General features: G+C 36.3%; 4 protein-coding genes across 6 annotated transcripts in view; all 4 read left to right on the top strand.

Annotated features, from left to right (window-relative positions):
* LOC139959789 (uncharacterized) overlaps window positions 1-27,620 on the top strand; it is a 56,447-nt gene that overhangs the window by 15,542 nt on the left and 13,285 nt on the right. The window contains exons 5-6 of one of the 2 annotated variants that reach the window (XM_071957636.1): window positions 423-728; window positions 1,278-2,973. The exons of the other annotated variant lie outside the window; for it this stretch is intronic. Of the exons in view, the coding sequence (XP_071813737.1) occupies window positions 423-728; window positions 1,278-2,044 (1,073 nt within the window). The 3' untranslated portion in view covers window positions 2,045-2,973. Of the gene's footprint in view, window positions 1-422; window positions 729-1,277; window positions 2,974-27,620 lie in introns of those variants that run through there. 2 annotated transcript variants of the gene reach the window in all.
* LOC139959790 (uncharacterized) lies at window positions 6,176-12,426 on the top strand. Its single transcript, XM_071957638.1, has 4 exons — window positions 6,176-6,693; window positions 7,174-7,351; window positions 7,811-8,122; window positions 9,227-12,426. Exons 1-4 carry the CDS (start codon window positions 6,361-6,363, stop codon window positions 9,922-9,924), a joined length of 1,521 nt encoding a protein of 506 aa, XP_071813739.1. The 5' UTR covers window positions 6,176-6,360; the 3' UTR covers window positions 9,925-12,426.
* LOC139959791 (uncharacterized) lies at window positions 14,439-20,254 on the top strand. Of its 2 annotated transcripts, XR_011790223.1 has the most exons (4): window positions 14,439-15,104; window positions 16,042-16,347; window positions 16,664-18,410; window positions 18,603-20,254. XR_011790223.1 is itself a non-coding variant. In XM_071957639.1 (3 exons), the coding sequence occupies exons 1-3, from the start codon at window positions 14,669-14,671 to the stop codon at window positions 17,419-17,421; spliced, it is 1,500 nt and encodes a 499-aa protein (XP_071813740.1). In that variant the 5' UTR covers window positions 14,439-14,668; the 3' UTR covers window positions 17,422-20,254. The 2 variants fall into 2 exon arrangements, 1 of the variants encoding a protein (XP_071813740.1); XM_071957639.1 differs by having other exon boundaries at window positions 16,664-20,254.
* Window positions 20,448-24,685, top strand: LOC139959693 (uncharacterized). Its single transcript, XM_071957492.1, has 3 exons — window positions 20,448-22,891; window positions 23,698-23,954; window positions 24,638-24,685. The coding sequence occupies exons 1-3, from the start codon at window positions 22,513-22,515 to the stop codon at window positions 24,683-24,685; spliced, it is 684 nt and encodes a 227-aa protein (XP_071813593.1). The 5' UTR covers window positions 20,448-22,512.

Consider the following 27,620-nt stretch of genomic DNA (forward strand, 5'->3'; position numbering starts at 1 on the left):
AATTAATCTAAGTGGTCTTGTCTTGAACATAATCAACTTTAAATGAAAGTAAACGTTGCAACATGTCAATTGAACCTATACTACATTTTGAATGTGGAAGCAAAGGCCACGTTTTGTATAGTAGCTTATTATAGACGATCATGATGTGTTTTTGCTCGTTAGTGTCTTACTTGCTGCAGTTTGCAGCGTTTAATACAGACTAGCGTCACAAAAAAAAAAAAAATAGAATTATGAAAAACGTCACAAATTGATACCCACTTCACGTCTCCTTCTCATTGCTCATTATATATAGTACACTTACGGAATCTGAAAATCTTCTACATATTTCATCATATATAGTCTTACTATAAATAAAATAGATATTTTAAATGGCTTTCATGGTAACTTTGGTTTGACCATACGACTATTTATTTTTTCTTCAGGTGTTAAACGTTGGTGCCTTAAATGGAATAGAATGCTATCGACAACTTGGTTACTATTTGGAGCAGCTCTTCTTATGCTCGAATTCTGTACCTTGTTTCCGAGATTGTATGCACAACCTGACAAGATGTTGCAACTTCTCAATATACTGTCACTGTTCATTGCAATTACGATTCCTCTTGCCTTGTGTTTGTGCTCCAAGATACGCAGTTACTTCAAGTCTGGAGTTCCTAAACTCAATTGGGCCTCATCTCTAAATATCAGATACCTGATTAAACGAGCACAACTTCTTGATCTTCCAAACAGAGGTATTATCATCGGTTTTCTTATTTTGGTACTTTATCACGCTATTAAAGCAGTTCACCTATCGCATACCCAAGTTGACATCAATTTCGCATAATCATTTAAACTTATATTTAACTACGATTATGTTGTAACCTTTTACTATATACGCTGTGAAGGACAAACACTATCAGAGTATCCTATCGTATAGGTTATCCTACACATTAATTCAGACTTATAACGGTCTATAGATCATTATACTTTAATACAGTACGCATTGCTCGTGGTAAAATATATCCCTTCGTAAACAATAACTTTCATATTTCTCTTAATTATCGCTTGGTCATCACGAATCACTTGGTATGTTTACGACATAACGGAAAGAAGTGAAACCTATATACATTGTTACCAATACGGAACTTACATAAACTCTTAATATGATATACATTTCGACACAGCGTTAATTGAATAACATTAGTCACCCTGTGGTTCACAAATATTTTCTATATGCTTTATCGAATTAATGCAAATTTGAAAGTTTGTGTTTTTTTTCATCTTTTTCTTTTTCTTTTAAGGTTTACCTGGGAAGCTGTTTCTTTTCCAGTGTATAAGTTGTCCAGTGGGTGTTGCCATATACCGAACGATCATTTTCGTGTACATTGGTGAATGCTGGATTACACTTTCCAAGGGATTACTGTCATTCGTTGGTGTAGTGTTTATGTTTTCATTAAGTGTATTCGTGTACCTGCTCTATTTCATCCGGGTTTCATTCCAGTGCCATTTTAAGCTATTGCTTGCTTACATCAAAGAGCTTGAATGCGACGCGAAGAGATGCAAAGGTGTCATTATGCAAGTCGCAGCAGATTTCAGTTGTTACAGACGGCTCTGCGAAGTGGTCACAATCCTGATGTTTCCTGCAACCGTTTTGGCAATTGTCTCAAATCTTACATGGGATTATATAGTCTTTGGGACATGTGTCATGGAAGATGAAATCAGTAGAAAGATACAACAACATATCATGATACTAGCTTGGCTTGAAATTATCACAGCATGTGTCTTATACCCTTTTGCATTAGGTGGATTAAAAGTTCATTACATCTGGGATGACTTTACTGCAAATCTTTTGCTCATGAAATGCAAACAAAGTCATAAAAATTCGCAAGCATCATGGAAAGAAATTCTTTTTGAAGTTGAGTACTTGCTGAAAGGATCTTATTTTCTGGTAATCACCATTTTTGGTACAGTCACTGGAATTTATATGGGTTTCCATTTTGGCAATCAAAATGTGGCCGTTTGGACTGCAGCCTGTAATGGCACGTATGTGAATTATAGTTGTCGTTAAGTTTGATTATGTGTCAGCTTGATTGGAATTATTTTCAATCGGTGATTTAATTGCACAGATTTACGTGAACAAAGTGTCACTTTCTCATCGGATAAAGATTAGTTTACTTTGTTATCTTTTCTTAATTGTATATATGTGTACATTATCTGGCAATTTTGACAAACGAAACAAAAGGCTCAGCCGTATCATGATTCACATGTCATTATGAACGCAGCTTTAAACAAAAGTCAATTGCATTATTCTACACTATTTTTTTTCCATTTGTATATATTTATAGTATATATTATTTTAAATTTGGCATAAGCAATTCCTCGAATATGTACCTACTTTACAACCTATACTCTGACAGGATGAAGTAGACCCGGTCTTGAGCAAGTATACATGTAAGCAAGACGTCGTCAAAGGGTGCATATTCGAACAATATCTAACATGATTTTATGAAAATATGGGAACAATATCGAAAACATTTCCTTGAGGTTGCGTCACGTATGATTCCATTAAATTCATAATTTGGTGTGGCATATAACTGGCCACGGTGTCGATTGACCGTTCGGGTCACAATCAGGCAATACCCGAGGAGCCATCGTATTAGAAGGACCCATACTGGCACTAGCGCCTCCATAGCATTTAAACATCGGTTGGTTTTCGTACTTAAACCCTATCATGTTTAACATAGATTCTTGAATTGTACAAAGAACCAGTGCTATAATGCTATGCTATAATATTGTTCCACTGTACAGCACTGTAAGAGTTTGTATTTCTTATCCTAAGTTGCGACATCCGGCGACGCAGAAATGTGAAACGTGCGAAATATCAAAATATGTATTACAATCAATTAATCATTGAAGTAATTATTCAATCACTATAGTAAGAAATGTCTTCTTTTGTTTTTTAAATAAAATTACAAGACAAAAAATTCCGTATTTTTTTTTTGATTTTCAATAAGGCATTCTACACACCATGAAATTAATCAGTACAATATGATATGGTACTAGTATGATATGTGTGTGTGTTTGTTTTATGGTTTAGGATCAAGTGTACAACTAATGGACTCGATATAGGCCTACTAACAAAACGCTGTCATGATCACATGGCCATAACCCATTGCTAGAGGATTGGACTGAGTGCAGGGGGTAGGAAGCTTCCAAATAGTGGGGGGGGGGGCACAACATCAGAGGGGCACTTTCTCATTCCACAACCACCACTCGTTATGGTATAAACCGATACACACGGGCCATATGACTTAAATATATACGATGTGTTAGTATGCTATCAATACTATTATGGTGCACGTGACTCTATTAACCTATACATCTGTACTTCTGTCCATCCATAATTTAGAACTTTCCCCAAAAATTCCTCCTGTGTTCATTCCTTGAACAAAAGTCTTTAGCAACCTCGGTTAAATCCTTAGCATGTACAGATTAAAAATAAATAATTAAAATGAAATATTAAAATTAACAAAGGCTTAAGATATCCAAAAGACAGTTCTACATCAAATGGGCACATTTTATTTGCCAGTAGGACACATTTGTTATTTGGACATAAAAAGTGGGGGAATGGGTACGTGCCCCCAGTCACCCCCGGCTCCTACCCCCCTGAATGGGTGTTCAACAAGATCGATTTTTTGGGGGGGGGGATTCTACCCCCATGCTCTATCTTGAGTTGATATGCGTTGAGTCATTGTATTATCATTACTATCATAGCAAGGTCGAACTAAGACAAATGATAAGGTGCTGACAGTCCCGTCCACAGTAATAGTTTCTTAAGCTTAGTTATAAGAAAAAAAGACGCCAGTCAGTGGCGAGTGATTAACGTAACAAGACTATATACAGAAATCCCGTCAGATTAGAACTACATTCCATGTGAACAGATTTGTGTCCACGTTGCAATGCTATGATACTGAAGCACAGTAGCCAGTTTATGAAACGTAACCATAACTTTCCTTTTCTGAAACTTTTAAGATATCCGACTATGAGAGTAATGACAAATTTTCTTTCTTGAAAACTCCCTGAAACTTATAAAGTTATGCTATATGCTTTTCATCGCGGTATATCTTTTTCTGTATTAGTTCAGTATACCGAAATGACTGAAGCGCTTTTCTGATCATTAAGACGTCGGATAAGATAAACGTTATGAATGCATCCCCTTTTCTCAAATTCCTTTGCTCTATACGTACTTTTTAAGAAAAGTCACCCAGAAAAGAAAAACCTGGGCACGAAAAACCAAACAACGAACCGACTGATCCGCTCTCAACCACAGTCCCCTTGCATCTAGACTGTGATTGTGTGATCATCGTCAGGTGTGTATTACGATTCCCCTAGAAGGGGAACATAATTCTACACATGATCTTAGCCAAAATGAAGAGAAGCGATCTTTTTGCTATAGGTTTTCTTATTTCCTTCTTCCTGCTTACACCCTAAGCTAAGCGATCTGTTCGTTTCACTTACAAGAGATATGTTAGACGATATGATTCTGACTATTATGGAGCGACAAATCCAGGTCCCTAGAAGGGGAACATAATTCTACACATGATCTTAGCCAAAATGCAGAAATGCGATCTTTTTGCTGCAGGTTTTCTTATTTCCTTCTTCCTGCTTACACCCTAAGCTAAGCGATCTGTTCGTTTCACTTACAAGAGATATGTTAGACGATATGATTCTGACTATTATGGAGTGACAAATCCAGGTCACATTTAATAACTAGATCCTTTACTTTCATTTCTTGAAGTAAAAGGTAACATGTCATGGTACGTTATAAATAGAATTTTTGTCTACTTAAATAAAATTGTGGTTCTTAGCAGAAATCCATCATTCAGCCTAGTGCACAGGTTTGGAATTGAATGAATCGTACACGCTAAGCAGTGGCATTTTGTATAATGAAGAAAGTAGTTTAAAGCGCTACTTTCGTTTCGTTATACTGAAAGAGAACCTATTAGACTCTGTAGATAGAAATTAAAGGTTCCATGTTCCTGATGATCATTATGAATTCTGTAGATATTTATCTATATATCTATATATATATCTCTATGTATATATCTATCTATATATATATATATATATATATACATATATATATAAATATATATATATAGATACATATATATATATATATATATATATATATAAATATACATATATAAATATATATATATATATATATATATGTATATATGTATATATATATATATATATATATATATATATATATATATATATATATATATATATATATATATATATATATATATAAATGTATGTATATATACCGTACACTAGGTTACATGTGAAAATACTGCAATTCCTCTTTCTGGCATGTGTTTTTGTGCTTCAAACTCGCTACTAGAAAATAAAGAACTATATTAAAATAATGCAGATTTGTTCTCTCTCCACCTCGCCCTTGCCCTCGCACTACCCTCCAGCCAATCTCCGAGGCATTGTTGAAGTTTTCATTCGGTAACAGCTATACACCTATCTGGCTAGCTGACAATGAAAAGCGACTATTTCGATTCTTTTCCTGCTCTATAAACTCATTTAGTGACATTTAGCGACCAAGCTTGCACTCTTGCACCCCTCCCCACCCACCCACCCACAGTATCCACCAAAACTGCCGTAAGAGAGGGTTACAAGGCAAGGTGACTTCGCTGCATCTTTGAAGGAGTTCACTAAATTGCTAACTTGGCACTCTATTTCCTTATCACGTGACAGCATAATGGTTACCAAGGATGGGTCAGTATGTGACAATTATTACTTTCACAACCCATTCAGTCTGTTGCAAACGCATGCCCCATTTAAACAGGTATTAATACTTATCCGCAAACCGTGGCTATGAAAACAATATTTAGTAGCACTTGAAATCTACTGTGTCCGCAAATAGTCTGCTATAAAAAATTAACAGTATATAACAAAACAACGTTATAGGCTTGTTTTCGTTATAGTTAATGATAATGCTATGTAGCCTATCACTGTTAGACATAATGTGACAACGAAGAATGCAATAATGAAAGTATGCCTAAGTTCGGTGCATCCTGTCTCTGGCATGCCCTTCACATAATTACATGGTGACGATGTAATTTGCGTGTAACAAATGGGTATCGTTATCAGTTTCAAATTCGAGTTAATCGGTAATAAAATATTGACATTTTTGTTTCTACTCTTGGACTAATAACAGTTGTCAGAAGTATGCTGCATGAGGATGAGGGTTCAACCGTATATACTTCAGTAGTTCGCAACTTATATACAGTAGCGGTACGAGACTGGCATATTCGGATTGGTATTTGTTAAATTACCGTAAGAACAAGGCTGTGTTGTAATATCATGGCGTTCTATCTGAAGGAAAGACGTAAAGAACAACAAGAAAGTGTGTCTTTATTGTCCGCAAATGACGATATCTTGTCCCTTCGAGGAACAGACGACATAGCAGACGAAGAACTCGGAGGAGGAGGAGGAGGAGGAGGAGGAGGAAGAGGAAGAGGAAGAGGAGGAGGAGGAGGAGGAGGAGAAGATGAAGATGAAGAATTAGACAAGCCTAGATTGCCAATTCCGACCACCGTCTGGTTGATTATGAAGATAACTTGTGTATTTTTTCAAAACAAACTAGCCGTTCCAAGAGAGTGTTTCAGATGTCACATACTCGAACGAAACAAATCAGTGAGTCAATTTGTACTTTTATCTATATAAAATATTGCATATTTTTATTTATTGAAAGCCTAATGCTTGCACTACGCGGTGAATTATTTCATATTTGCTGTAAGAAAATAATGTGGCTAAATGGTCGTAGTCTCTCTGAATATGGAATATTTTCCTCGAATATTAATTATCCTTGATCTTACAATATTTAACCTTCCGTTGCTGTTTTACTGCAGAACAAAGATGTCGTGTCCGGCACTTACCTTTTCGATAAGGGGGTATTTTTTGGGGTTAAGGCGGGGGTTTGCTTTACAAATCAAACTTATACTTAATAAACTAAACAATGAGAATTGCTCCAAACGAAAAGATAAAATACATTTTGTACATGTTCCTGAATCTGATAGTCTTCATCAATTGTTTAATACAATTTCTTAGATTAGTGGAAGTTCGACATGTTCTGAATCTAAGAGTCTTCATCAACTGTTTAATACAATTTCTTAGATTAGTGGAAGTTCGACTAATGAATGGAATGGTTGCCTAAATGGAGACAGGTATGATTACTCGACTAGTGAAAGGACAAACCATTATGACGTAATGCAGTCTGAAAACTGTACAGCGTGTGACAGCTACTGGTGGGATTATAATGGGAGAGTATGCCGGTATGCAGATACAGATATAGGTATGTATGATCATATAGTATGAACTCTATGCGAACTGTTCCATGCAATTATTGGTGTTTCTCCAAAGTCACATGAACTTTATTGTGCTGCTGTTTCACGTAATTATGACGTCATTCTGATACTATGATCTACTTGAAAAATTGAAAAGAAACAACATACATGTCAAACTACACACTACACGGATAGGGTCTCAAATAAGCTACTGATAAAAATCTTCCTGATCATTTGGGTCTCTAAACTTAACTAAATGATACCGATAAAAAGTTATCTTTATAACAGGTGATCCACAAGGGACCTCGCGAACCGTTTCTATCTCACTATCAGATTTCGCTATATATATATTCTAATCTCCATCATTATAATCCACCGAAACTCCTTTATAAATCTTGAGCGGACAGGGTATATTATTAATCATTTTTCTTATATACAGTCACACATTGTCTTCGTTTTCCTTAAAGGTGTTGGAACCTGGAATCACCGTGGCAGCTGGGTTGTATCTGTGCTTCTACTCTTTAGCATCTCTGTCAATAACGCCTACGAAGTCATCACGTTTGCTCATTTTAATCGGGAGAATACGTACTTTCTCGTCAACTTGTTATCTTTCTTCATCTTCATGACGATATTATCCCTCTATCCGATCATGAGTTTGTATTCGAAGATTACGACAGTAGTAACGCAAGGGAGGATTTCTCGAGCTCAAATATCATGGACAAGAACTCTCAATGTCCGTTACATTTTATGCCGTCTACAATTCATAGAATTTCGGAGAGGTAAGTGATTAATTAATTAAACGAAATTAATTAATTAATTAAACGAAATTAATTAATTAATTAAACGAAATGGGATCAAACTGTTCCAGTTTGTGTATGACCACATTTCTGACGTTTGTATAAAACAGAAACCGTAATCACATATAGGCCTACTATACCCATAGGCTAAGGGAGGCGTGGGCTGGGGGGGGGGCTTCTACAGCCCCCAACCAAATATTTTGTGAAAATTCAGGCAATATGCTGCTAATTTTCGGGCACCTATTGGTATGCGATGAAATAACCGATGCATGCCATATATGATATTCACATAACCAAAAAAAATTGGTTATATTTTTCGGGCAAGTCGTTACAGCCCCCCCCCCCCCCAATCAAATTGGGCCCTATGCTACTACCGACGTTAATAGTCTACGGTTCCTAGAGATAATATCGTCTGGGTGGGAGCAAAACGGGCCCAATTGTGGAAGGATTAAGTAGCCCATAAAATATACAAGACATTATCTGATCTATACATAGACATTTGTTTTCGTGCAAAATGTGATATGTGACGTATTTGACAAAACGAAACCCTAGTAAGAGAAAATATTACTGTTTTTGAAAACTAATAACGTATAAAGTATCTTTCAATATGTTTTTTGTAAGTTACTTTGTTTTTCTGTTCAGGTATTTATAGGGAAAGACTTATTCAGCACTGCGTAATCGGCAGTTTTTAATTGCTTGCAGTTGGTTGTGATTGCAGTATTATTTATCTCGCTCGCGTACAAGACTTAAAAACCCTGTTTGTTCATTTAGCTAGAACGTTTCCTGTTTAAAAGGTGGGGGTGGGACCATTTTTGGCATAGTTTTGTGCATGGAACAATTTAGAAAGTAATGTGATTTTGTCTTATAGTGAGACGTGGAAGGATATAGAAAAGGCAACCAGTTTATGTAATTGCTAATGTCCTAAGCTTACAGTTGTTAACGATAAATATGATGATGATGATGATGATAATAATAATAATAATAATAATAATAATAATAATAATAATAATAATAATAATAATTTAATTTTTTTAATAAATAATAATTTTTGAAATTAATAATGTTTTGTTTCTCCTTTTCTGTCAGGATTGCCTGGAAAGAAAATGCTGTTGATTTGCTTTGCTTGGCCAATGGAATTGTTTCTTCATCGATTTCTAATATATTCTCCTATCCACATATGTCCAAAACGTGAGGGTTTCCACTTCTCCAAATTCCAGACATTGATAGTAACCCTTCTTTCTATGATCGTTTGGACTAATTTTCAATACCTCTTGTTCTTGTGTCGCATCTCATTCATGCGTCAATTTCAACTTGTGCAAACCTTCGTTAAGAACCATCAGGGGGATTTGGACGGATGCCGCCAAATGATATGGACCGTTGTGTGCGACTTTAATTGCTATAGAAAGTTTGTCTACGTGTATATGATGTTAATGTTACCGTTTGTTACATGGGGGATAACCACGTCCGTATGTATGCAGTACAAGCAAGGTGAAGAGGACATTCCTTGCAACAACATCTTATGGATGATTTGGTCGGAACATTTCATGTTTCTGAGTTTAAGTCTCTCCGCAGTCGGTGGTCTTGACGTGTCGTACATGTGGGACCATTTTCGTCACAATATCCTTACCACTACGCACACAAATGACACCGCACACTTTTGGCGTAAAATTAATCACCATCTGGATCACATGTGCTTGGAATCATGCAGCATTACATGGACAATGGCATTGTCTTTCATCAGTTCCTACATGGCAGTCTATAGCACTGGTCTGCAAAATACATAGTGTGACTGATGTATCAATAGTGTTATACTATCGTTCCTACATGGCAGTCTATAGCACTGGTCTGCAAAATACATAGTGTGACTGATGTATCAGTAGTGTTATTCTATCGTTCCTACATGGCAGTCTATAGCACTGGTCTGCAAAATACATAGTGTGACTGATGTATCAGTAGTGTTATTCTATCGTAGTAGTATCAAAGGTGGCTAATGATACTGCTAATTAGTGGCATGTGCCTAAAACAATACTTTATTAAAATCTATCTAAGGATGCATCTGTATAGCTTCAACTGTTGTTTACTTTTAAAGTAAAACTATAATGAAACTAAAGACAAAGAATCCATGGGAACGTTGTAGTAAATGTTATTCCATGCGGTTCAATGTGTTATTTCTATGGGAATGGAATCTGACGTGGGATAACAAAGACTTTGGTTACCATGGGCGCCCAGTTTCCGTAAATTTCAACATTTATCTACCCAGCAACTCCAAATACTTTCAACTTTCATTACGTTTTCATATTGGAATGAGGGTTTGGAAATAACAAAATCATGTCTAGCTTTGCCAATGGAGAATATCCTGAAACACTACATGGAATTTGTAACTATGTTGTTCTTTTACTCACAGCACTCTCAATTGGTGCAAACGCAAGCGTTGATTACTTCGGAAGAACGGTTTTAGATTATAGATATTTTATAACCATGCAACAATCTGTTGATTGGTTCAGTAGTTCGATCTTACTTGCCTGTTTTTTGTTACGAAAATCCACATATCGCCAACTAATGTGGCTTACTGATATGCACCAGTTGTCAACAAAAATCACAATTTCATACAAAATATGATTAAAAGACGAGATGCTATTGCTTTTTATGCTTTGTTCAGAGTCATCTCACCAGTGTCTAACAATTACAAAACAGGTGTCTAAATATTAACATATCAATAGAGAGGCAGGGCCTTAATTAATAATCTCTTTGCAATCTTAACCCCCTCTCTCAGACATGCCATTAGACTCTGGGTAGTATATAGGTTAGAGGTAGTATGATAAAGTTGATACAATATGGAAAAAGTATCAAAATGCATACTTCTAAAGTGAGGTCCATTATCAGTAATAACAATACCATGAAATGCAAATTTGTAATTTACAAATTATAATGCATTATTATTATTGCACTCTTAGGCGTAAGGTAAATGATAAATCTGAAAATCACCTGAATAATAATAATAATCGATTAAATATCAGATAACCATTTCTATTCCACTCAAAGAGATTAGCTCCCAGTATTTTTTCCCATGGTCTATATGGGATACCACGTGACTGCATATAGCCTCTCTTTGATTCTGCTTCCTGTGTGTGCGTTTCAGATAGAACACTTAAAAACTTAAATTTTCAATCTCAGCATTCAATTGAGGCCAAAGCTTTACGTCCCTAGCGCTTCTTTTGCATTTTTCTATGCCAAGGTGAGCACTGTGAATCTGACAGAGGAATACTTGGTCTCATCTTAGCTGGAATAAATTAATTTATCACCTCTAAATCATAAACCATCATTTAAACATTAATCTGATGTCAGTAATTTCAGTCAGATTTTGCGCGACTTACAGGTAGATTTGCTCTTGCATTTAGGTCATCCTTGTCTGGTTAGCTATATCATCTCTTCCGTGGCTTCATATTTACTAGAAAACATGAAACTTTTCACTGAATGTTTACTTTGGAAATTGGTAACATCCATCGACTAGCTACCTCAAAATATTTTCCACCTAAATTATCAGCCACTATGTGTAGACTTGCGCTAGACAATATTTCTGCAATATATAGTTATGTTTCATGACGGTACTTTACATGCTGTTGGTACTTTTTGAACTATCGTTAACATTTGTAGTATAGCCTCGCCACATATATGTGGCGATGATCAATCTTTGACCACACGAATACTCATGAAAACGTTCACACCTGAAAACTGGTAAGCATTTCTGTTTTTACTTTGAGGTTACTTTTGCTGACTTTTAATCGAATGATTTGGAAGCGTGAGAAGAGATGCACCATCTGAGATGCACCATCTGAGAATCACAGCTCCGACCCGTAGGTGGCAAGAGTCAACAGATCTAGGGTACTAACTCGGCATCTTGAAGAACCCGATCATAATTTCTGAGGTCTCGTATATGGGAAATGTCTATCTGCCTCTATATGATCTCTTCTCGGAATAGTACATGACTACATATCTATTATATACGTACAAGATAGTTTCAGAACGCTTCGATATTCTTCATCTCATCTTTAATTTATAATATCGATTACTAAAACAAACTTGCAATCTGGTATATGACATTGGTCCTCTGTTTTGAACATTTAATTATGCAGTTTAGCCATTCTCTAATATATGTATGGGAAGAATTTGAAGAATTAGAGCTTCCAGCAGCTAGACTGAGTACTTTTGAAAACATTTATCATATTTTATAGGAGACTATTTATCTTTTGGAGACAATCCTGATGAGCTTAAATTGATGCACAACCCAGGGCCGGAATAAGCGTATGGGGGAGGGGGGGGGGGGGCGGGCACGCGATTGTGTGGGGCCCTATTTTCTGTATTTTACGTTACCGTTAATAGGTACCCAAGTTTTAGTATGAGTCATCGCGGAAGCCTTTGAAGCTAGCATATCATAACAACTGCGCGATCATAACACCGTAGTTTGTGTTTCTTTAACATAACGACTGTACACAGGCTATTTCACTGAGACGAAAGTCATACCCTCGATCGAGGGTTTCTCCCGGACTGATTAGTGACTGCCTTGATTCGAGTAGCGAATAATATTCAGTAAGCGAAACAGCATGCGAAACACATCACTTCAACGTTACATGCTAAGAATTTTGTGGAGCACAATTACGACAGGGGACAAGTGCATGGCAAGCAAACAGTTTGGGAGCAAACAGTTTGGACGTGGAAAACACATCTGACAGGTTTAAATAGCAAATCACGGAAAGGGGTGCTTAACTTTTGTCTCACATGTGTCGACTGGGGAGGGAGGAATTGGGGAAAGGATCATGATTCGTAGAGAAAGCCCATTAAATACCCCCCCCCCCTTCTCCACACATCGTTCTGCTACCACTGGTAATACAAAATATATACAATAAAGGAATAATGATCAATATGAGGTTTTTTTTTTTTTGGGGGGGGGAGGGATACTGGACAAATTGTTAACTTACAGGCACAAACAAAGATAACTTGTAAGCATTTTACTCTATTTCTAGGTCTTACTTCTTTTATCAGCAATAGCCTACAGTAGAACAGGTATGAGCTATGTGATTAGTAATGATGATGGCGGCAAACGCCACGATCGGATCTAAAGTCAACTAAGCATAGAACCGTTTGAAAGCCAATGGTTACAGCTTCCATGGACAAGATGAGCGAACTATTTAAATACTTTATTACACCCATGTGAGTGCAGATGCATGTCAAGATATACTATATATACATAACATAACTATATACATAGGGGGGGGGCGTAACATGTAAATGAACCTTTTAAAATAAGTGAACTATTGTCATGTTTATGTACTCACTTAACAGCGTTAGGAGATCTAACGTTACATTGTATAGGGTGGCATACTCCTATTAGAGTCTATATCCACTCGCCCGAATGTTCTCCTATATCAGGAAAAGTGCAAAAAAGCAGCAGGAGAACATCTTTTTTGACATGTTATCAATCATGATCTAGTTTTTTGTGGCTTGCATGTTGAAGAACATGAATGGAAGTACATGTGGTGAGAAAATTCAGTCAATTGAGGCAATTTTAGACCTCTTTAGGCCTCCCATGAGCAGCGTAGGAAATTTGTTTACCACTGAGTGAAGAGGTTTGTTTTTAAGTAACGAAAACTTCCGGCTCGGATAGCAAAAATTCTACATGGTCATGATACGGAAAATTGATGGTTCCATGAAAGGCCAACTTGTCAGCTATCCGGTGATGGGTAGCGTTAAGAGACCACATTACTTTTGTGATTTAGTGTGTAAGTCTATATGGGGCTTTTAATGGGCGTATGCTACCTTAAGAGCAGGAAGAGAGAGAGGCAGGATTACTACCTCAAAAGTGCACTTTTCATTAACAAGAAGTGTCCCTCTTTGTTAATATCACATTAAAAGGAGATATTGCCCTTTTATTATTTAAAGTGAATTTGTCGAGAAATGAAGAAAGCTTTTAAAGCCTAAATATATAGTAGGTGTCATGTTATTGAAAAATTAATAACCAAATACAAAAATGTAATAAAAAAGGGTATCCCGTTTTACTTAAACATTCAAATACTGGAATTTATGCTGATTAATTTTTGTTGGGACCATTTGATATGATTCTTTGGTTTACCTCAACAAATCAAAGTCCCAATGCCCTGTAAGATTGACTACAACCCCCCCCCCCCACACCCCTCCCATTCCTATGAATCAAGCATTATCGAAACCTCTATCACTATATATAAATATTAATGATTGATCTCTGTCAATCGAGATGGTTTATTGTTTGCCTATACATAAAGGTTCCTCTTTCAGTATGGGATCAACATCATGTGCACGAGGTATACACTTTCGAGATATCATGTATCATATCGAAGGTACTGATTGGTTAACATTGGGATATCCAATGCTGGTCAAACAGAAAGCTGCCTTTTACATTAATGATACTATTGTAGAATATCCTAACTTTGAATTAAACCACTTTGCTATTCAGCAGTGCCTGTTTCGTGTGTCGGAGGACCATATCAAGACGATATGTATACCAGATTCAGACCGATGCTTTCCGCTCGAGATGGACAAGTTAATGGTGATTACAAAGCGAATGTTATACCTGATAAAGAAAAGGAGTGGCCATCCTCTTTCTGGTTGTTATTGAAAGTTCTCGGTTTGTTTTACTATGAATCGGCTGTTACTGAACGAAAATGTTTTCCTTGCCACGCGAAGAAATTCATGGAAGACAGAAGCCGAAATCAGATCAAAGCGATGGATATTAATATAGACTATCTGGTGTTAGCCTATGAATTGGAATCGAAACGGGAAGATGAAGATGAGGAAACTAGATTGTTACTCTCTACTAACCAAAATGATGATGAGGAGGAGGAGGGTGAACAAAATGCAGTCTGCACCGCGTGTGAGTCACTATGGTGGAACTGTGATGGAGTGGCCGAACGCTATACAGATAAAACGATTGGTAAGTGTATAGCAGGCACTGTTATATACTTCATGCCTGATTAATGTCTCATACAGGTCATAGAATCAGCTCATAAGAAACCAATTCTTAAATCAACTGTTTTCGCACAAAATGTTGTCATTGCACTTGACGTCATATAGCTTTAAAGAGTAGTTCAGATGTTTTTCGGTGCTCACGTTAACGACCATGCAAACAACATACAAAAACACTACTATAGACCATAAAGCATTAGTTTAAACCTCCTATATTATTCAGTTCATTTCCTCTTATAACTATGAAGCCCAGTCGAGTATATATATATCAAGGATATAGTGTTGTTTCACATATTTTTAGTGACTATCGATGAATATGTCAAACTCTGAACTATTCTTTTAATACCCAATGAAGGTTTCCGTGTAAACGAAGGACATAACCATCAAATCGCTGAGCTGCTGTGGCTTGCAGTGGTGTGATTGCGGGGCGGGGGGGGGGAGACATTAATGGCCTACCTCCCATTTGAAATGATTCGGTCAGATTTTGGTTTTGCTTTCAGACCGAGGAAGAATAAGGGCACTGCTGCGGGGTGTACACCCCCCTATTCAAACTCCACAAAAATAAAGTATATTTCTTAGACTAGTTATCAAAACCTTGCGTTTAAAGCTACGACCTAATGTATAGTCTAAATATTCATCACAATACACAATTTAACGGCTTAAGGTTTCATGTTGTTCCGTGAAGGGGGAGGATTTAGGGTTAGAAGAACGTTGATAGAAATATATTAACTTTGCTAAACTGTTGAAACACTTATCCAAAGTAAAAATGTACGCAGTTCTATACCGAGTCTATAGTCTTGAATGATTTCAGTGTTTTCTTCATTAAGTTTGATTTCTTATATTGGACACATTACCGTATGGTCAAATTAGAATTAAATTATAAAAATGATTTGCTTTTGAAACAGGTTTCAGACGATGGTACCACAAGGGAGAGAAGTTCCTATCGACTGCGTGGCTTCTCTGTGCTTTGTGTCTTTTGGTTTATGGATTATACCTAATCATTCCAAGGTTGTTTGCAAAACCAGACCAAATTTTGCATCTTATTCTAAAGATGACGTTTTACTGTGCTATTGTTGCTCCGATTCTCTTGCTATTCTGCTCCAAGATCCGCAGTTGCTTCAAGTTTAATGTTCGTAAACTCGGCTGGGCATCATCTCTGAATTTAAGATATTTGATTAGACGAGCGCAAATATTGGATCTACCGAAGAGAGGTACGCTTCCTTAATTAAAGTATCTACATATGCGGGTATGTGCGTCATGCGTGTGTATGCGTGCATGCGTGTATGTATGCGCGCTCTTGTACATGTATATATCCATGTATATGTATGTATGTGTGCGTGCGTGTATGTATGCATATAATATATATATATATATATGTATATGTATATGATATCTATATATATATATATATATATATATATAGATATATACATATAGATATACATATAGATAAATATACATGTTTGTGTTCATGCATTTGATTTAAATCATTTAATTTTCATACTTTTGTTCCATCTTGTTATACAGGATTACCTGGAAAGCCGTTCCTGTTCATATGCATTTGCTTACCCACAACAGTCTCGGCCTACCGGTACGCCATTTTTCTTTTCATGGGAGATTGTGGCGTTACTTTTGAAAAAGTATTGGAATCCGTTTTTGGTACAAGCTTTATGATTGGAATGGGTCTTGTAATATATCTACTCTATTTTATCCGAGTTTCATTCCAATGCCATTTCAACATTCTCCTAAAATTTATCAAAGAAAATGACGGAGATTTAACCAAATGTAAAGGTGTCCTTTTTGGGATTGTGGCAGAGTTTACTTGCTATAGTCAACTTTGCGGTTTATATACCGCTTTGCTGTTCCCTGTTGTAGTGTTGGCAATTGTAGCCAACCTGACGTGGGATTATATGAGCAGTGGGGCATGTGTCTCGCAATACGCACAGAGTGCACAGACGGTACAGATGCACCTTATGGTACTTGCTTGGATTGAAATCATAGCGTTACTCTCTGTGTACTTATGCGCATTAGGTGGACTTAACGTGCAATACTTGTGGGATGATTTCATCACGAATATTGTGCTCATGAGGTCTAAGCAATGCAGTAAACCCTGTGACGATGTCTTGAAGCAGCTCAAACAGTTGATAACAGGATCGAACGCACTGATTTTCTCCATTATTGGTACTGTTACTGCTACTTATATGGGCTTCAATTTGGGTCAGCAAAATATTGCTTTCTTAACCGAATCGTGCAATGGTACATTTGCAAATTATCACTGTGGTTAAGATACCATGGTAACTCAGATATCATTTGCACTTTCTTGCGTCTGTTTCAGAAAACTATAGAGATACGTTGTGCTTACAATTCACATCAATCGATAGGCATTTGATAGCCTACGTTTAGAGTTTCATTCATCTTTAGAAAGACGACGTTGGTTGATATCTGTACGTTTTGGAACGTAACTCAAGAGTAATGATGTTTTTTTCTTCTTTCAGGTCAAAATTTTGCTATCGCGAGCTTCTTTTCAATGTAGCTTTAGGGTTTCCCAAGCATGTTAAACCATTTTGTAGTGGATCTCTTCATTCTGATTAACGTAAGTTAGTCTAAATATAAACCAGTGAAACCAGGCATAAATAACAATATTTTTTAATCTCATAGAACGGCTTATCGGTTCTCCTGGTCAGGCCAAAGTATATGGAGAGGGAGGGGTGTGGGGGGGGGGGGTGCTAGTTTGTATGGGCCTACGATGCTTGTATATCGTCGTGAAATCAATCCCCAACATTCCCTCGCGATCAGTTCCCTCAATTTGTTGAAAACTGACATAATAGATCCTCATTCATTTATTTTATCTGTGAACATGTTTAACGTTCGCGCTAGCATGTCATAACACTTACTTATACAGGCACATGCCCCGAACCATTTCAACCCCCCCCCCCCCCCAACCTTCCCCACCTTTCAATCATTCTCTTTGTGGACTTGTAAACACGAGCGCAAGTGCAAGATATAACAATTTTCCGTCTCCTTTAAGTCAAGGCTTAATGAAATACGATGACGTCATGAGTCACGTGACCTGATGGGGGGGGGGGGGATTTCTATATGTATCGGTCTTCAAGACAGCACCAATGTGAAATCAATTATAATACTGATAATGAGGAAAGTCGAATCTTAAAACGATTCACTTTTAGTAGGCCTTCAGAACATGCACATCCGTTCTATTCATCCCCTTGCAACGTGATCAACTTACTGTTAACCCCTTAATAGAAAGTTTCAGTAGGTTCGTGGAAGCTATGGGAAGGTGAATATACATGAAGAGAGTTCTCGAAGACAGAGATTGAAAGAAAGATATATGCTTTAACACTATGTTTGCCATGTTCAAACGTATGTTTTAAAGGTTGCACTCAACATCATGTGTGACTGTACAGTAATCTAGGTATCGATGACTATATAGGGAAGTCAAACTTCTTAGTTAAGTAACAATTATAGCATACGCTGCAAATGATTGCCATGTACACAAAGTTTAGGTAAGCAATCCATTGCAATTTAGCGTGTATAATTGATAATATACTAAATCTGAAATTATTGCCGAAGAGGAAAAAATAACTATTACATAGGCGTAAATATTCATTGTGATACAATGCATTAACCTATATTCTCGAATATTCTCGCCTATAGTTTTTCTGTCATCCTCAAACTAGCACACTGCTAGTCGTTCAAACCAAACGGATTAAAGTACTGAGGACACACTGGAGGTTTGTTTGTATATACTCCTACCAAACATTTTATAACAAAAATAATAATAATAATAATAATGAAAGAAAAGGAACATTTACGAAAATATTAATCATGGCAAACTTTGATATGCAGTATAAAAGGATAAGGAAATAACAAAGAAAGTGTCCCATTACTTTCTATAAGGGAACATTTACGAAAATATTAATCATTGCAAACTTTGATATGTAGTATAAAGGATACGGAAATAACAAAGAAAGTGTCCCATTACTTTCTATAAGGAACATTTACGAAAATATTAATCATGGCAAACTTTGATATGCAGTATAAAAGGATAAGGAAATAACAAAGAAAGTGTCCCATTACTTTCTATAAGGAACATTTACGAAAATATTAATCATGGCAAACTTTGATATGTAGTATAAAGTATACGGAAATAACAAAGAAAGTGTCCCATTACTCTGTATATAGGCGAGAAGGCATCTTTAAATTTAGTACAGGATTACAAATGGAAGCATGCAGAGTAGTGAAATCTTTAAATGCTGACCATAGCTTTGTTAGTTATTAAGATGTTAAGATGTATTGTATTTAATCAGAGAAAACTGGTTGTTCTAAGACAGTGTTCTAAGACTGTTCGGATGAGTATTCGTCAAAACTACGGATGTATGTATGTTGACGGCGATGTAAACAATTAGGATAATCATTCAGTTATCAAAATAATGTATTATTTGAGGAAAAAATTTGGGCAAGTTGAGCTATATAACTAACATGGAATATCGAACTGATTGTCTCTTAAATGAAATAATTACTGCGAATCAAAAAACACAAAGTTATACCAGTTACTGGGACAAATTATACAACGCAACATTCCCTATATATCTGGAAATATAGTATGCAGTAGTGTAACGTGCAACCACTTAGATTTTCCTTAGCTGTTTTGTGTGTGTATATATATATATATATATATATGCTATATATTATATGCTATTTCTATGCACTGTGTGTGGACATTTCACAGTTTAACTATTCGTAGACTATTTCGTTTCTGCTTTATAGTTTTATCTTTATGACATATTCTGTTTAATTTATATTTCTTCGTATTAGTCCGTAAAACGTCAAAGTAAGTCATTTACGTTCCTTTCGAACTTTCGTTATTGATCAACAAATTTTCAATATGTGCGGAAGATGCGAGTGATATCATAGTTGCTAACCTGTTCAAAATACATGAACAACATACAACAAAATAGACAAATAAATCAGGACTTTGGTGCGGGAGGGGGGGGGGTTACCCCACCCAGTTTTTCGCAATTTCTAAAGATTTTCAATTGAAAAAAACCCTAATTCTATCAGGCTTAGCTCATGAATTATAATCATTCATCGTGCATCGGTACCGCATATATATATATATATATATATATATATATATATATATATATATATAAATATAAATATATATATATATATATATATATATATATATATATATATATATATATATATATATATATATATATATATATATATATATATATATATATATATATATATATATATATATATATATATATATATATATATATGCTATGTCCATACACTGTGTGTAGGCATTTGTATTTTCTTAGGATATTCCCTTTTAGAGGTTAGAAGCTCATGCAATCTTTTGGTATAAGTTTCTTTCTCTTCTGCATAGGACAATTGACATACTTGTTGTACTCAATCATGCAGATTTTGCAACACAATTGATAGTTAATTAATTGTAATTTTTGTCCATATGTACTTCCTTGTGAATTAAATAGTGAAAGTGGTTACCTCTTTGTTGTATTACCTGGAAAGAGGCAAGGTTGTTTACTATTGGTATTCCTTGAAGGCTCTGGTTAGTTTTCTACAGTATTACTCATAACTATGGATGTTTTAGAATCTTAAAGCAGTATAGTATTGTTCTCGCGTACACACTGAAATTAAAGTGATATATCGGTCTTTGTTTAAAGTGATATAAACCATACCTACTATTGCTATTCATGATAGTTATGCTTGATTATCGTAATTGTTTGTCGTACAAAGTTCATTGTTTCTAATATTATAACTTTGTAATTTTCTTTCAGGGGAATTTCCCCTTATTCCTAATTTTCCACATGTGAATAGATATGTATCCAAATACAACCTGCATGGTAATTATTTCGCTCCCTTTCTGATGTCTCTGTGTCTGTTTGTGGCGTTACATTAGTGACGTTGTTCTTCACGAAAGTACGTTATATACGCTAAAGATGGGTGTGTGTCCCTTTGAAATAGTCATCTTTCACAACTGTTCATTTCCTTACAGTTCCTGGTCTGTGCATGGATTTGACCTCCATTTTTGTTGTGTTTTATTACCCCCATACCCCCCCCCCCAACTTTCAACCTCTTTGCTACTACCACAAACCTATATAATACCAGGCGTTTCATCTTCTAAATATCCTAATGATGTACCGTGTTTATTGTATTCCACTACAGCCTAGCAAGAAAAGTTTATTAAATTAGATCATAATTGGAACTTGGCCCATAGACACAGAAGATATTACGAAGCCACTATACGTTCACAGAAATTCCAAAATTATTTTTAACAAAGCCGGGAGTTGGACAACTTTCAGGAAATATATACAATGATAGCCTACACATGATATAGGTTATATTCAGGTTATATATAAAAGGTTATATTCAGAATATCAGATAAATTTAGTCAATTCTATATTTTTATGTAAAACGAAAGAACCGTATATAGGGTGTCGTTAACTTGAGGATGCGTTTATGTAATGCAAACGTGTGGAAATATTTAGCAATAAAATTTCCGATTATCTTAAACCTGTTAGTTCGACATATATACAGCGTCGTCAAAACGAAACAATTTTTCTGATTTTCGAGAAAGTTCTAAATATAATGTTTGAAAATGTTATAAAATGATATACATATCAGCTTTATAACTGATAAACGGGTACCCACCTTCAGCAGTTTTAACTGATCACGCCATGGGAAACGGATGCATCGGTAGTAACTAGTTTTTAGGTTCGCTTTCAAAACAATTCAAGTGTCCAATTAACGGCTTCAATTCACCTTCTCATAATCAAACCGTGCATGTAATACAATGTCAATAAAAGGTGGGGGGAGGTTTTAACAACATAAAGTTTGATGAGAATCTTCTGCATCGGTAGTAACTTAGGATTTTATGTGCGCTTTCAAAACAATTCAAGTATCCAATTAACGGCTTCAAGTCACTTTCTGGTAATCAAACCGTGCGTATAATACAAAGTCAAAGCGAGTGAATTAACAAAATAAAGTGTTTTATTTTGATAACAATAAAAAGTTACTTTACAATGCATCGAACTTGCGTATAGTACTTTATTCCTATCTACTGCCTAAATGTCCATCAATGCATATATAAGTATGTTATAATGTTCTATATTACTTTCACTTTGTATGTAATATATATATAGTCGTGTTGCAATCGGTACTTACAAGTGTAGCGCTTTTAACTTCCTAATAACATATAAAGTGCAACTACAAGTTGGTGTCACAAAAAGACAAGCTAGTGTTCTTATCCAACCTAAAGTGAGACACTCGCTATACTGGCGCTTTATCCGGATCTAGTATTGAAGAAATCTTCCTACGATACGATGGATCATAATTGCAGCAATTGGAATAGTAACGACACCAAGCGAATGAAAAGATGGCCATTTCTGTTTTGGTTTATCCTCAAATTCCTGGGCTTATTTTTTCATGAACAAGTTGTGACTGAACGGAAATGTTTCTCTTGTCGAGCTAAGAGGTTTACCAGAAGACACCATCCTGGGAGTAAAACTAAAGCAATTGATGTTGATGTAGATTCTCTGATATTAGCTTACGAACAAGACGACACAGATGTCGCCGGAGAGAGGACACCACTACTCTCGGAGGAATACGAAAAGAAAGAGCTGGAGGAGTCTTGTAACGTATGCGAAACTCTTTGGTGGAACTGCGATCGTGTTCGTGAAAGATATACGGAAAATGAAATTGGTAAGATTTCATTTCCTCAATCTGTCCAGGCGCGTAGCCAAGGGTGGGGGGGGGGGCAAAGGAGGCAGCCCCCACCTTAAGCATATATAAAAAACATTTTTTTAATTGTTTTTATGATATCGCTAGTAAATTCAAAAGAGAAAATGCTAAAATGCAACTTACAAGGCCTGGGAAGTGCAATTTCTAGCAATCTGGGAGGCATTTTCAGCCAAAATTTTCTTGTACGCTTCGCGCCAACTTATGGTGGCGCTACGCATAGATAGTTTGCAGAGCCGTATCTCTATATACGGCTCTGATAGTTTGCAATGCCGTATCTACGGCTCTGATAGTTTGCCTACAATTTCGCCCCCTCCACTGGCAAATTCCTGGCTACGCGCCTGAGTCCGTCATTATGGTTCCACGTTCTATAGAGGATTACTAACAACCATAAATTTTAAAACTCCTCTATATAGGCTTCTATTCTTTTTATGCACTGATTTCGAATGAAAGTGGGGTGTCATTCCTGGTTATGCAGTATGTAAGGTTAAGGCCTACCCTTGGTTTTGACTGGCATGTACCCCCCCCCCCCTCCAATTTTCAACCATCTTTGCATAGTAGGTTGCTTGACGTTTCTATGAGTATCAAGAAAATATCAACTTATACATCGTGTTGAGTATTGTTATGCAGAGGACGCTATGGATAGATATATCTTTGAGGCATCCTTTAGTCACCCCGTCTTCCCCCTTCCTAAGGTAGACGATTCGAATTTAGAGCAGCACACAACTTTCATTTTTTTCCCTATTATTTACTTATTTGTTCCATCACAGGCGTTCAAAGTTGGTGTCGTAAATGGAGCAGCATATCTTCCACCGTGTGGTTGCTATTTGAAGTAGCTCTTTTGATGCTCGACATCTCTACGTTTTTGCCAAGACTGTTTGCAAAACCGGACAAGGTCTTACATCTTCTTATCATGGCGTCCTTCCGCATGGTACTCCTGTCTCCTCTCATGTTGATGTTGTGCTCTAAGATACGTAGTTACTTCAAGTCTAGTGTTCCAAGACTCCGCTGGGCATCATCACTCAATGTAAGATACCTGATTAAGCGAGGGCAGATTTTGGACCTTCCCAACAGAGGTATAGTTAAGACAGCTTGTTAGTGTAAACAACAATTAAGACGATATACTGGTATAACGCTGTTAACGCTGTTTACGCTGTTAAGCGAATTAAAAAGTGCTTCACTCTGAAGGGAATCACATTGGGGTTTACGAGAAACACACTGGGGTTTACGCAACATAAATAATATGTTTGAAATGTAACTCGAACTACTTTTTTTGGGAAAATAAATGAAATTTATTGTTCCGTAGAATCGGCCCAACATCTCCGTAATCATGTGCTCGCTTCCGCTAAGGCATAGTTTGTGCCTGTTGCTTTAGTGTTGGTTGTAATTAAATTTCTCAGGGTTTAGTTTTCAGTGATCTCAAAGATAGAAAACGTCGGAGTTTATTCAATGTATGTTTAGCCTTATTCAAGAGTAAAAATATCAAGTAGTAACCCATAATAATGTGAGTAAAGAGGCTTTACGTTCATTCAAAACAACGAAAAACAACAACAACAACAGAATATCACTGTTTGAAATTTTTGACGGAAAAACCTCACTGTTTTGATTAAAATAATTTCTCATAATACGTAGGCTATGTCTATTACAAACTATCGATAACAAAAATTAAAAAAATATGAATTATTAAGGTTCGTTTTCTTTAATTCACAGGTCTTCCTGGTAAACCGTTCCTTTCCCTTTGCGTGTGTTGTCCTGTGACCATTGCTGTCTACCGAACGATCATTTTCCTGTACATTGGTGATTGCGGGTTTACACTTTCCAAGGGACTACAGTCATTCGTTGGTGTAATGTTTATGTTTGCATTAGGTTTATTCGTGTACCTGCTCTATTTCATCCGGGTTTCATTCCAGTGCCATTTTAAGCTATTGCTTGCTTACATCAAAGAGCTTGAATGCGACGCGAGGATATGCAAAGGTGTCATTATGCAAGTCGCAGCAGATTTCAATTGTTACAGGCGTCTTTGTGGTCTCTGCACAATCCTAATGTTTCCTGCAACTGTTTTGGCAATTGTATCAAACTTAACATGGGATTATATAGTCTTTGGGACATGTGTCATGAAGTATGCAAGCAGCAGAAACATACAAACACATCTAATGATTCTAGCTTGGCTTGAAATTATCACAGTATTATCATTGTACACGTTTGCATTGGGAGGATTTCAAGTTCGATATATTTGGGACAATTTCATAGCAGACATTCTGCTAATCAAATCGAAACAATCAACGATATCGTGGAAAGAAATTTTGTTGGAAATCGAGTACTTGTTGAAAGATTCTTACTTGCTAGTAATAACCATTTTTGGTACAGTCACTGGAATTTATATGGGTTTTCATTTCACTGTTCAAAATGTGGCTTTTCTGACTTCGACATGTAATGGCACGTTTGTTAATATTTGTTTTTAGTCTGTTGTGAACATGATCCTATAACACTTCAGTAACGAAGTAGTTTCTGCAGGTTAGTTGAAGAACACATGTTTGTGGACTTCATTCATCTTTGAAAAGTAAGATTAAAATTGGTACAAATTCATAGAACCAGGAAACTGCATGTTATTCTGAATAATAACTTCCTTGTGAATCTGATATAACACTGTACGTCTTTGAACAGGAAGTATGTTGTCACTAACAACTAAACCAGGAAACTAAAAAAGTTGAAGCCAAAAGAACAACAAAGGAGGAACTTTTAGCATTTCCGGGTCGAGCCGAGTGAATCAAAAAGCTTCAGGGGACGGTGTACTTAAATGTGAAATAAAGAAATTACACTAATTGACTACTGGGTACACCCGAAAGCATTGGAATTATAATGACTAAATGTAATTAATGTTTCTGGAGTTTGTTAGGCTCATTCCGGCAGTTTAAACTCATCACAAAATAGAGTTTTTAATATTTCAGACAGTTCTGAATTATTTCAAAATACTATTCTTCGCAGGGGGATAGGAAGCTTCCAAAAAGTGGGGGGGTGCACAATAATCAGAGGGGCGCTTTCTCATTCCACAACAACCACTCCGTTATGCTATAAACCGATACACACCGGCCATATCACTTAAATATATATGATGTGTTAGTATGCCTATCAATACTATTTATTGAGATTGTTTATTTTTAACCGTGCTACAAAAAGATATGGGGTGCCATTTTAGAAATAGAATGTACAGACTAAAAATAAATAATTAAAATAAAATATTAACTCAACAAAGGCTTAAGATATCCAAAAGACAGTTCTTCATCAAAGGGGCACATTTTATTTGCCAGTAGGGCACATTTGCAATTTTTGAAAAAAGTGGGGGGGGGACACGTGCCCCCAGTGCCTCCGGTGTAGCAGTACAAACTGTCGCAAATATTCCATATTCAGTATATACTGTCCCAGTCCCACTGGGACAGTTTATACTGAATTTACCAGTATATTCAGTCTCCCGGACCTTTTGTACAAGGCCAGTTGGTACAGACTGTCTCCCAGGACAGTTTATGCTATGATGAAACGAGGGGGGACATTATTTGTTGGTCGCATATTTTGTTGTAAATTGTGTCCCCCTGAACACTATGTCCGCATTAGCATACGTTCGAGTAGCAAAAATTTAATTAGTAATGGACTCTGGCAGTATCTGTATTATTAGCAAACTGTCGCATTTCGGCTTCCGTATATTTAGCTGTAAAGTCGTGCGACAACTAAAAATGGAAAAGCTAGCAGAAAACGTGAGACAAATTGCGGATATTCTAAGAGATGAGAGCTATCCAAGTGGGTTTACAAGAATAAAACAGAGAAGGATCTTACGGAGACAAAGTCAGTCTTTCAGACTGGCTGAAAATGGAACTCTTGCGTACCGAAATTGAAGGAAAGTTTTGCTATCTAGGGCTTCTCAACTCGCCCAAATCGAGGCAGCTCATACTGACTAGTGACATCTATAAGGTAATGTCTGTAACTTACAGTGTAGGATACACAATATGGTATTGGTTGTTAAATGGCGAACGGCCATTCCACAGTTTAACTATGACCAGGCCTCTAGGACTGATTGGTGCACAAATTATGATATTCTTTTACCACGTTTGGTTAGTTGTAAAAACTCATTCGCAAAAGTCAAGCAATTGCTTATGCAACATTATAATCAGTTGTATGCTTGAGCAAAGTTGTAAGTGCATGAACAAAGTTATTAGGGCCTATTTCGTTTTGTTTACCCAATTGTCTTAACAAATTTTTGTGAAAATTATTATAAATTTCTACCTTTTATCGCCCTGCCTATCATAAAAGATAACAACAGATCACTAAAGCTTACAGAGCAAGGCTGGTTTGCATGCATGGGACACTATAAAATGCAATTATTGGACTATAGCATATAGCCTAACCTACTTCTATAGAGGAGAGTGGCACTAATACTGTACATAACAAATTCACGGTCATTAATTTTGGTTGGTAAGAACAGATATTGAAGGCCTGATAGTACTTTTTTAGGTGTGGCATATTCTCTACATGCCAAACCTCACTACAGAAGAAAACTCCTTAAATATCTATAGACCCAAATAGTGGTCATGCAATATGTACAATAATGGGAATATTCCATTTCAAACACCGATATAGAGTTGTAATTCAATTTTAAGGCACTTCAGCTAGAACTACCAATCCTGCAGCCCATATATTTGTG

This window comes from Apostichopus japonicus, chromosome 19 (genome assembly GCF_037975245.1).
Source record: "Apostichopus japonicus isolate 1M-3 chromosome 19, ASM3797524v1, whole genome shotgun sequence".
In the NCBI taxonomy this organism is placed as follows: domain Eukaryota; kingdom Metazoa; phylum Echinodermata; class Holothuroidea; order Aspidochirotida; family Stichopodidae; genus Apostichopus; species Apostichopus japonicus.

Bases quoted from the DNA above. Each gene is read 5' to 3' on its own strand.
- LOC139959790 (XM_071957638.1), top strand. From the start codon at position 6,361: ATGGCGTTCTATCTGAAGGAAAGACGTAAAGAACAACAAGAAAGTGTG. The intron at 6,694-7,173 runs GTGAGTCAATTT...ACAATTTCTTAG, and splicing joins TACTCGAACGAAACAAATCA to ATTAGTGGAAGTTCGACTAA. The intron at 7,352-7,810 runs GTATGTATGATC...TTTTCCTTAAAG, and splicing joins GTATGCAGATACAGATATAG to GTGTTGGAACCTGGAATCAC.
- LOC139959791 (XM_071957639.1), top strand. From the start codon at position 14,669: ATGTATACCAGATTCAGACCGATGCTTTCCGCTCGAGATGGACAAGTT. The intron at 15,105-16,041 runs GTAAGTGTATAG...CTTTTGAAACAG, and splicing joins CTATACAGATAAAACGATTG to GTTTCAGACGATGGTACCAC. The intron at 16,348-16,663 runs GTACGCTTCCTT...CTTGTTATACAG, and splicing joins ATTGGATCTACCGAAGAGAG to GATTACCTGGAAAGCCGTTC.
- LOC139959693 (XM_071957492.1), top strand. From the start codon at position 22,513: ATGGATCATAATTGCAGCAATTGGAATAGTAACGACACCAAGCGAATG. The intron at 22,892-23,697 runs GTAAGATTTCAT...GTTCCATCACAG, and splicing joins ATATACGGAAAATGAAATTG to GCGTTCAAAGTTGGTGTCGT. The intron at 23,955-24,637 runs GTAAGATACCTG...TTTAATTCACAG, and splicing joins GCTGGGCATCATCACTCAAT to GTCTTCCTGGTAAACCGTTC.